Raw genomic sequence first — 11,323 nt, forward strand, 5'->3', positions numbered from 1 at the left:
GTTTGGAAAGATCGAAACAATTCCATTAAATGCAGTCAAACCAAACTTGCCATTTTTGTATTTTTAGAACAGCCGCCTCCTTTATGGACAAAATTTGCTTATCGGTAACCAAAGTGAAACAGGAAGCCATTCTGTTTTTCTGTTTGCTCATAGGTGAATAATGCTTGTCATTGCCATTGCAATGTGCAGGAAGCACTATTCACTGGTGTGGTATGATGTATATATGTTAACTTTATTTTGACACAGTAAATTGATCAGTTACAAAACCTACAACCTAAATACATCATATCCTAACTAAATCTAATATTCTAAAAATAATAAAAACGAGATGCTTCCTTGAAGCATACACTGGGTTGCCTGTGGTACGTGTTACAGAAAATCAGAAGGCACTGAATTGTGTGGTATTGAACTACAGCAAATTCCGGTCTCTGAAGAATAACAAATAAAAGAGAAGCGAGAAACATTGGCTTCTGGGCTGACATGTTGATAATTTTCGAGTTCCCTCACAACTTCTTTTCATCACAAGTTTAAGCGTGCCCTCTGAGCATCTGACAGCTTTGTAATACCAAAGGTCACTGAAGTTAAGCCCTGTTCAGCGGGGTTAGTGTTTGGATGGGAGACCAAAACAATATACCCCTCATAACACAGAAGCATCGGGCCAAAAATACTATGAACGCTAACAAATGCGAACTCAGCAAGGTACATATTTTGTTAGCTTGCCTTATGCAAAACAAGAACATCATTCTAAAAGCTTATTCTACGCAAAAAGTAGGTTCCGGAGGTAATTTTGAGAGTGGAAATCAAGGTTACGCGGCAGATGGCAAATACAAACTCATGATTTAATTCAGTTAACACACCAGAAGATGCTAACCTCATTTTGACAAGAAAATACTTTACTATTGCCACAAAAAACTATCCAGTTAAGCTCGCATATCATAAAACATGATGAATTCATAAAGGCCACCTTTTCCAGTGAACAATTTTTTGAAACAAACAACATATTTGCTATTAGAGGCAAAAACCCCTTCTATTTCATTATGTGGGTGAAGAGAAGAAACTCAGTCGTGTCAAATATGCGCAATATTGCAACAAACTAAATTTCAGGATCAAACCGTTTCCATGAAGAACCCTTTCCTTGAATAAAGAAGCACAAAATACATGACAAGCTTTCTTTCAAATAATTCTTGGCTGTTACATTTCCAATTATTTTTTTTACCTGAAGACTGTGCAGAGTTGATCACAGATCCACGTAAGGTGTTCAATTCGTTCAATCGTTCTCTGTCTTCGTTGAACCCATAATTTACCAGAGAATTTTCCATTTGGTTTCAGTGTTCTACATAGCAGCACAATTGGTTAAATATTATTTTAGAAATACAGCTCACTTTGATTTCGGCTCGACGGGCGATAGACGATTGTTGTCGAAGTCCATTACTCGTGGCTTTTGAGATTCCAGGTGTTGGTTTTCACCGCCTGCCTAGTTTATCCCACTGACTTTCCATTATTGAGCTTCATAAGGGTATATTTTATTCAAAGATCCAATAAAACGCCATTCGCGTTACATGACTTTCGACGCCATTGCAGGCTAAGTTAATGATTCTCCTGTGTCCACCAGAGAAATCTACGCATTTCCACTACCCTCTCGATCCTAAGAAAATACGCGCAGAGGGCTCTATGCACAAAGACACCACTTACCAGGGGAGTGACAGGCAAGACTTTTACCGACACGGAAAATAAAAAGAATTATAATAATCTACCCATTTTTCGACTGGGATTGCCATACAGCAACCCAGTAACAAACAAAAACCTTAAAACTGTTTTACATCAATGCTGTGTGTGACTATAAGAACAGTATGAGTTCAGCTGTCAACAAAAATCATTCAGTGATTTTACCTGCAGCAGCTCAGAAGTTAAGCCATTCCAAAGCACCGCACAGCTATAGCTAAAACTGTTTTTCAAAAAATTGGTGCATGGCATTGGAACAGCAAGCTTGTGCACAGATTCCCTCAGTGAATAATTTGTAATGTCAGAGCGATTGGTGAAGACATTGCTTAAATACTCAGGTGTAAGACCATTAAGGATTAAAGACCATAATGGCTTTCTGTATATGCCGCTGCATACTCAACTTTCTCCACCCAAGTTTACCAAATAAGCCTTCAATATGAGCATAACTCAAAGTGGTTAAAATTTGAGCTGCACGGTTTTGGAGCTTCTATAATTTATTAGCAAGCATTGCATTGAAGTTCCCTCACACAACACTACAATAATGCCCAACAATGGTCAAAGTATGGCATTAAAAAGGAGCAGGTGAGTTTCAGCAGGGACAAAAGAGTGGACACGCTTAAGTACTACAGTAAGATAAAATGACAAAAAAATTAAAAAGGACTTTTCTACAGGAACAAAAGCCAGAAAAGGAAACTTTTGGCCCACTCAGGAACTATCGGCTTGATTTTGTTTTACAGCACTTTGCCAATTGCCAGGTGTTGGAGCCAAAGTTGCTGATTGTGTATGCCTAATGTCGCTTGATAAACATGAAGCCGTTCCTGTGGATACACATGTCTGGCAAATAACAACAAAGCATTACATGACAAGCCAATTGAAATCTAAGTCACTCACATCAAAAGTGTACAAGCAAATAGGTAAGCTATGTTTTATGAATTGAGAAGCAAACTTGTTTTGTTGAGTATCTTGACATTCATCCACATGCATTTTCCTCATCTTTAGTGTCACTCCCGACTCCCTGAGTTTTTTCTTGGTATCACGAGTGAACATTTTCTGATGCTATTGGCGTGTTAGTTATCTTGATCACAACCAAGGATATAATGTTAAGTTTAGTATTGTTTGAAGCTGAACAGTTCTCTGTATCATATATTGAGTACAAAGAAAGTTGAAGCTATGACTTTGCACTTGTGTCAGTAAGGGTATTGCTATTCCCTGTGGCTAGGATGCCAGTCTTTTGCAGGGGTACCCCCAGCAGTATGTGGGTTGTTGGTACCTGTTTTGTACACGTGGGTGAAGAGAGTCAGTGTCGAGCTCAGTTTCATGTTGAAAGAAAAACCATGGTTACTAAGGAAGCAGGTGTGGTGCAGTGGTGAGAGTACTTGCCTTCCACCAATGTGGCTCATTTGCAATTCCCAGACTTAGCATCATATGTGGATTGAGTTTGTTGGTTCTCTACTCTGCTCAGATAGGTTTTTTTTCCAGGTACTCTGATTTTCCCCTCTCCCCAAAAACCAACCTATGATTTGGTGTGTTGATTTGATTTACCGGTAATGATTCCTGTACAGTGTCCTCAATTAGTGTCTCCGAGCTAAATACACTTGACAGATAAATAAAGATCATTATTATTATTATTGAGCTAGGCCTTGAACCATTGACTTTGGGGCTGGGAGTTCGAGAGTTCACAATGTAAAATGCAATCATTATTATTGTGGGGTCAAAGGTGTAATGGTAATTGAAAAGAACTGATATAACAACGGGGTTTTTTGACGGTTTTGTTAAGTAGCGGACATATATCTGAAAGCACCGGATGTCAAATGTTTGGCGCTGCAGGCGCGAGCTACCTAGGGGGTAAATTTCTGAAATAGAACACTCAGAAATGCTGTTTCCAGTGTTTCTGGAACCCAAGAATCTGTTTTCAGGCAAGGTTGGAGTTCACTCAAACTCTCTTTAAAAAGTAAGTAAAAAAGGTTATAGTAATAAAAAATACAAAAAACCCGCAAATATTGGCATAAAAGTACCAGACATGGAATGGGAAACAACTGGACGAAATGTCTGGCCTCCAGCCTTGTTCGGAAACCCTGAAAGCAACAAACTGTAACACTGTAATGTCCTTTTCTCGCTTTACATGTCTATTATAGGAATTTAGATCAGTTACACGCGCCCTTTAACGACTTGTTTGTCATATTTCGAAAGTAAAATTTAGGTGGACGTCAATCAAATGTTTCCATGACAATAGTCCTGTTCTCTTGGCGGCAGTTGAATTCGTCATGGCAACATTTGATTGACGTCCACCTAAATTTAATTTTCAATTATCAAAAAATGTATTTGAGAGGCACATGTTACTGAGAACCGCTGTAATCAGGAAAAGCTGTACTGAAAAAAGCTTGTATTTCTCATCACCAGGTGATCATTACCGCTGTCTGTTTGGAAAATATGCTGGCTGGGCTCAGTCGGTTTGTAAATGATTTGTTGTTCTTGCTGTTCTACCCTGAGAGCTATTTAAACGAAAAACATTTTTAAGAAAATGTAGAGAAACTACGGTATTGTTGTACAGAGGTTACATTGTAACTTGCTGTGTTCATGACAGCATGGTCTTGTTCTTGCCTTTGAAAATAGTCTTCCTGTTGTTTTGCAGGTTCTTTTTGCATCAGATTTAAAGAGATTTCAAAGGGAAAGTGAACCAAAATTGAAACGGGGAACAGGCAAGGTACGAGTCAATCAATATTAACAACCAAGCATTTGTCAGGATATTCTGGGTTTAGAATATACCGGTAATGTCATGGTATTTGGAACTTATTGTTCCTGCTCATTGCAACTGGGTTGCTATTTAACAATTAGACCCGTAGTCCGCAAAGGCTACGGGTCAATAGCCCATGAGGCGAAGCCGAATGGGCTGTTGACCCGTAGCCCTTGAGGGCGAAGGGTCTAATTGTTAATTAGTATCACCCAACTAGTTGGACAGAAAAGGCAATAATAAAGTTAGCGAATGCAAGTTGAAGAAATATTTATTTCGCCGGAATGAAACGAAAGAAAGCGTCACGCTTTTCGATACTCGAGGACTATTACTAATAGTCATCTAGTAGCGAAGCCAATCAAAATGCAGGACTTGCATTAGTCCACTAGTTGGGTGATACTAATCAGCAAAGGCAATGTTGCCATTCAGCTGAAACATTGCAACGCAAATTATTTCGAAACAGTAGGATCTGTATCAATCTGAGCTATAGGCTTATTTTTCAAGTTTAAAAGAAAACTCAAGATTACACTAGCTCTGGAATTTATATAGACTCTCCTATTGACTCCTACTCTAACACAGATTCCGACACCGACATTAACTCTGGCATTGACATGGCCTTTCACATTGACATTGAATCTAATAAAGACTAACATTGACTCTTGCATTGAAAGAAAGTCACTGCACTGACACACTGATTCTGACACTAAGAAAAGCTGACCAAATTCAAAGACAATAGCTTTTGTTTGGCGTTGCAAATATTGCCTTAAAAGGACGTTTTGAAACAATAGCTTTAGCACCTAAAGAAAGACTCATTAATTCACAAGGGAAATTCAAAATCGCCGATTATCATAGCAGCGGGAAATTTGAATATTCGGAGAGAGCGTACTCACGTCAAACTCAATTCGGGGGAGGGGGTTAGGACTACATTTTTTTTGAGGTCACAGGATAGTCAGGGAGGAACGGTCAAGACAGCGAATGCCGTGGGATAAGTTCATCTTGAGATGATTCATTTTAGTTTCCCGGAGAAAGAAGATCGCGCATGAAAATCCAAGCATCAATTTCGGAAGCTTAACTTGACACCTTGATCAAGACTTTTATTCCCGTGGAATTTCGCTGTTGGGGGAAATTTTGAGAATTTTACGGAACGAAAGAATTCTTGCTTATAATTGGAATACAGTACAAAGACTAGGCTGTTTGCGTATTAAAAAAAGGGGCTTTTTACCCCGGTGCTCAGCTGAGTACCGGGAAATTACCAGAAACCAAGACGAAACTCAATCAGGGACGACTTTCGTCCCGGGATGAATCACACTTTTTCCGCGAAATCTCAGCGAAACTCCTATGAATTCCGTTCGTTTATGTTCGGTAAAGTTTGCTTGTAGTCTAGTGGAAGTTCGCATAATATCAAAAGGCGGTGTTACTTTTTGCAGATAGGCAAAACATTAGGTGGCTATTTTCTCACTTCCTTGTTCAAATGAGTCTTTGTCAAGTTTCAAGCAATCTCAGTTTGTGTGCGCTTCGTTAGTTGTTTTGATTCGTTCTCAAGAATACGGTTGGAAATTGCTGTTAGGTATTACCTTTGGTTATAAAAATATCTTTTCAAATGTTTTTGATTGCCGTAAAGACGATTGCGTTTTTGGTTCATTTAATAAAAACACTTGCTATTCTATTAAAAGCAATCGCTTTGTTCAAGGTTACTCATGAGTGAATACAAAATGATCCATCATAACTGACTCGAAAAACGCACGAGTGCAACAGCAGTCATGTTGTCGAAATTTAAGGTAAAGTCTTTGTGCTCGATCGTGTTTAAAAGCTGCACAATGACACAGCTTCAGTCTTCTCTAATCAAGGTTTACGAGGCTGAAAAAAAGGCGTCTTCGGGAAAAGACTTACAATCTGAGAATTCGGGAGAATTCTGTTCCAATTCAACTAAATAAAGTCCTAGCTCCTTACATAGTGTGAAATTTACATTTGCGAGCAAGTAATTTTCCTTTCCGTTTCACTGGAGATGCTCTAAAAGATGCAAAAGTCCTTCCCCGGTACCCGTACCCGTCTCCACTATATCATGCTCACGCGCAATTTTACGCTCCCCTCTCCCCTGAAACAGCGTCCCTCACTCGCCGATAATCTTCGGATGGCAAGGAATCGACTTCGTCAACTTCCGACAAAATTCCCTTGCCGCGGCTCCAAACAATAGGGCATTGTGCATAGGTGTGATATGGAATTTTATCAGAAACAATAGGTCATATCTCTCATGGAAAATTAGAGAAATTTAGCATCACGTTTGGGTAAAACGGCAAACGCCGGCTCGCGGTTTCACGTTTCACTTAAAATGGAGTGAAGCTTGTGACTTTAGCTTCGCGTTGAGCCACGGCAACTCGGAATTGTTAGTCTCGAGTATTTACTTTAACGAAAAACAAGAACTCGCAGTCCTTTGAAACATTGTGTTTCGATGAAGTTGTCTTGTGATTCAACAGAGAGACAACGTGAGTTTGTAAAGAAAATGGCGGTAAGGTTTCCTTGTTAGACTATCACGTTTACTTGAAACGCGAACGGTAAGTGACCACGAGACCATACTTTTCCCGCCATTTTCGCGTTTGCCAGCCGGTTGCCGTTTCTACGTGAAAGTAGGCATTTTCGCGTTTGCCGCATACCTGGAATTTTCTTCTCGTTTTTCTTGTACATAGCAAGCTGTTTGTGGAAAAATGAACCCCCAAACCATTTTCCGGTAAGTCAAACAATGAAAAACTATCTTTCATAGTTATAGCATCGTTTACACTGACTCCTCACCTCAATTTTTTTAATGAACTCTCTGTTGACTCACAATTTGAACAGCTTAATCGAAAGTCGACATTTTTGAAGGTAAGGATTTTCTTTTTATGTAGCGTATTTTTCTGTATGCAGTGTTAAAAAAAATCAATTTTTTTTTTAAATACCGGAGGTTAACAGAGTCGATTTCCTGTTGCCGCGGGTCACGCCGAAGCTAAACTCACAAGCTTCACTCGTAAATGTGATGCTAAGTCTATCTGTTGACTTCAAGTTTAATACTGACAGCCTCTGTTATTGACATTAATTTTTACTCTAATTTTCACTCTGACATGGACTTACCCATTGACTTTCTCACTCCTGTGACTCGGAAACTGACAGTCTCTGACTTTGAGTAACTGAAGTATTCATGTGATTCTCTTGTTGTCTTTGTCGTAGAGAGAGATGGAAACACTGTCTGAGTCACCAGTGACGAAGAAGAAAAAGAAACGTTAGTCGTCATGTCCGTTGTCTTTTCCGACATCCCACAGCGGATGGTGTTCGAGTGACGTTTAGGTGCAGCAAGAACAACATATTTGTTTCTTAATAATGACGAAATAGTGAAAGGCATTGGATTTCTATCTTAGTGCCATCAGTTACAAATCTGATGTAGGGACAATGTATGATATTTTTGTAGAGAAGTTTGTTTCAGCAAGGAAACCCACATTAAAAGATGCACAATATCATTTAAACTGACGTATAATGAGAGAACTTTTTACAGTGTATATAGCTGAAATATTTTCCCCAACAGCGCGTGCACTCATTGGTTACTTCGAGCTCACATGACATCTAACAATAAAACTGTTTCCCGCCAAAAGTCTCTGAGCAGGCAACAGTGCAAACTCTATGACGTCAGAGGGTAACAGTGCACTGTTACCCGCGAATGTTGACCGACGATCGCCGTTGCTCGTTTTTGTTGTTGTTGTTTTTTTTTTTTGCTATATAACAAATCACTTAATGACTGGTCCCTCGGGAAACAGTTCATTTTGTTTCCCGGGAATCTCACATTGAGAGGGACCAGTCATTGAGTGTCTATTACTGTATACTCAACAGAATATCGCGTTTCTGATTGGTCAAAGACGAATGCATACATGGTTATGAATTGCAAAAGAGGTTATAGAGTGCAATACGGAAGTTGTTATAGAAACATAGCTATTTAGTAATTTTGTTGAGTATATAATAAATAAAAAGACGGTATGAACTTGCGTCGTTCATTTTGTTATGTATGGCTACAAGTGTTGTTTTGAAAGGTCTCAAACTGCACTCGCCGTAATTTTAAGAACTTTCGAAATATAACTGGTGCAAACAGTAAAAAACGAAATGCACGACGCAAGTTCATACGATTTTCTATGTTTAATTTTGTTCAAGTGATAACTGCCTAGCCAGATCTTTCAAACCTCCAGATTTACGGCAAGTAATGCGCCATGAATTTCAGTACTTTCGTTCCTCGAAATACTTTTAAAGTCAAGTAAAGCTAAGGGTTAGACTTGGGTGACCGTAAAGTCAACGTGCGACTTAGAGAGAGTACCGTTTAAGACTGAGCTCTACAAACAATTTGAGAAAGCATTAACGACCCTTAACCTTTGTACGTGGGGCAACACTTCTAATATGGAATCCACAGTATCATATCTTAATCTTAATTTCTCGTCTTAATATGATCGTGAAAAAAAGGTCTAAATATCACCTTTCTGACTTTCTGTAGTTCGGCAAATACGCATGCTCAAGTGTCGTGTATTTCGTACAAATACGCACCTGCACTTAGCATATGGAAGACAAAATGGCTGCTCATGTCAAATATATATGTATATATACGATACATATATGCCTTTTTTCTTATTAGAAAGGTGTTGACAGAAAAAATATAGGGGGCCATTTTTACAAAAGGAAGAACAATAGCTGCTGTCAAACCTTTTGTAGGCTTTGTTTGAATTTCACCAGTTTACCTCTCTCTAGCATCCATCATACCTTTTCTTGTTTTTTCAATAAATGAAGAGAATGAGGTATGTGAGAAAGGCAGTGTCTTTACATCTGTGCGCTGGAAACTCAGTGTTGTCATTTTCTCCTAACTGAAAGAACTGCTCGGGTTATGAAGATGGTGATTACTAGTCAGCTTTTTTTCGAATAACTTTGAACAACGGAGCAGTTTCGCCACATATTTCAATTCAAAAGCCAAAAAACAAAAAAATAGAACGTAAATTACTTTTGGAGAAAGTTAAGTCGTACGAGGTTTTCACGTGACGTCATCACCGCCATGTTGGTGGACGAAAACGAAAGAAATCTCGTTAACTTCTTTTGTTCGTCCACCAGAAGTCGTACTTTTCTTTATTGTTATTGGTGTCTCTAGAGGTTGGTTGAAAACCTCCTATATTTCATTACTTATGGCTTGATCTTTCAGTTTTGAAAGGTGTCTAACGAATTTATAATTGGATAAATTTTTGTTGGGAATATTGTCTTCGCAATTCACTTTGTTCTGGTCTTTCATATACCGGATCCGAAACAATTAATGTCCATAACACAAAAGAACAAAGCGAACATCCTAATACTTAATTAGCAAGGCCTAATCGTAATAACAATGTATCATTTGTCCTCCGCCATTTTAGTCCGGTATATGAAAGTCTACCCCCAACACACGCATTGTTTGCGATTGCTTGTCATCCCGACAAAGCCACGAGTTATTGTCATCCTCCTGATGCAATAGCGAGGAAGCATGAGTTGCACGTTACTCATTGTTTTGCTTTTAATTCTTCTCGATTTCGGCCTTGCTGGCATGAACCCCGGGTACGTGGTGAATCATTCAAAGGTTTAAATGACTTGGTTGGTTCGGAGGTTGTTTTGTCAGCGGGTTTAAAAACCACACCTCTTTGAGAAGGCTACCCGTAAAATATTAGTTCGCGTGATGCATGAACGACCTTAACAATAAACGAACCTTTAAAAAATTTAGGATTGAAGAGCTGCCGGTTGAATCAAATAGATACTGTTCCATTTCCCTCAAATAGATTGTGGGATTGTTTAATACATATTCCATGAGCACAAGAAGCTGTGCTCTTGTTAACAACGGGCCGTCTGGTCCTATAGACCTCCTTCTATGGACCTCTTACAGGGGCACCCAACGACCAATTTGTTGTAAAATGTATTATTATACCCCAGTTAATGAAAATAAATGTTATTAAGGCATTTTCAGGTGTTTTTCAGTGTTGCTGGGAAAACATTATCTGTTCCTTTTTCCCAGCAAGACACACAAGAAATTTCCCAGCCAGCTGATCAAATTTATTTCCCTGCCAGGAATTCCGCGCGCTTTCAAATCCCTCGATCCAAAACGACCGAACAAAAGCGACAAAACCGGGACAAAACAGGTTTTTTCCGCAAGTGCAATCACTCTGACCAGGCGTCGTATGTTTGTGACTATTCTCTGGGAGAGGGAAGGGGTTCTCTTTTTTTTTTTTTTTTTTTTTTTTAGTCGTCCTCAGTCTTCAGAGTTTCTACAGCCAGCTCGGGTTGATATGCTAGAAAAAGTCAGTAATTCCCAAGCAAAACCTCTATCAATAACAAAATTTCCCAGCCAGCTCATCGAAACACCTGTATTTTTGCCAGCCAGCAAGATTCCTCTGGGGAACAGATAATGTGAGGAACAGATTCGTTGGGTGCCCCTGCTCTTAGTTTTGTTCCCTAGAAAAAGTAACTCTATAATGCGCAAGCGAAGATCCAAGTTATATGGAGCAAGCATTGAGAAGGACTGCTTCAGTACAGGAAATACAATTAAGTGGCTTTTTCTTTGAATTTGTCTCGTCAATTCTTGAATATTATTTTTGTTAGAACAAATTAAAAACATATTGTTCCTTCAGCTTGAAATACCCATGGAAAGCTCATTTCTACGGAAAAAACTTCGATGAAAGAAACCAACCTCAACCTACCGACGCCGATGCCGACACCGACGTATTTAATTCTCGAAAATGCCCCGCACAACATGAAGATCTGGGTAGGTTCGAAGCAGACCTCATGGACATGCTAAACAGCATCCAATTCAGAAAAACACAAGACGAATTTCAAACCCAGCTAAATAAGGACATA

General features: G+C 39.1%; 1 protein-coding gene across 1 annotated transcript in view; it reads left to right on the forward strand.

The window, feature by feature from the left end:
* The window catches only part of LOC137985211 (N-glycosylase/DNA lyase-like), a 9,050-nt gene extending 1,099 nt beyond the window's left edge, over positions 1 to 7,951 (forward strand). The window contains exons 2-5 of the mRNA XM_068832746.1: positions 2,460 to 2,636; positions 4,123 to 4,172; positions 4,355 to 4,426; positions 7,655 to 7,951. Of these exons, the coding sequence (XP_068688847.1) occupies positions 2,460 to 2,636; positions 4,123 to 4,172; positions 4,355 to 4,426; positions 7,655 to 7,711 (356 nt within the window). The 3' untranslated portion in view covers positions 7,712 to 7,951. The remainder of the gene's footprint in view (positions 1 to 2,459; positions 2,637 to 4,122; positions 4,173 to 4,354; positions 4,427 to 7,654) is intronic.
* Positions 7,952 to 11,323: the final 3,372 nt, after the last annotated feature.

The sequence above is a fragment of the Montipora foliosa genome, chromosome 14 (assembly GCF_036669935.1).
Source record: "Montipora foliosa isolate CH-2021 chromosome 14, ASM3666993v2, whole genome shotgun sequence".
Taxonomy (NCBI): domain Eukaryota; kingdom Metazoa; phylum Cnidaria; class Anthozoa; order Scleractinia; family Acroporidae; genus Montipora; species Montipora foliosa.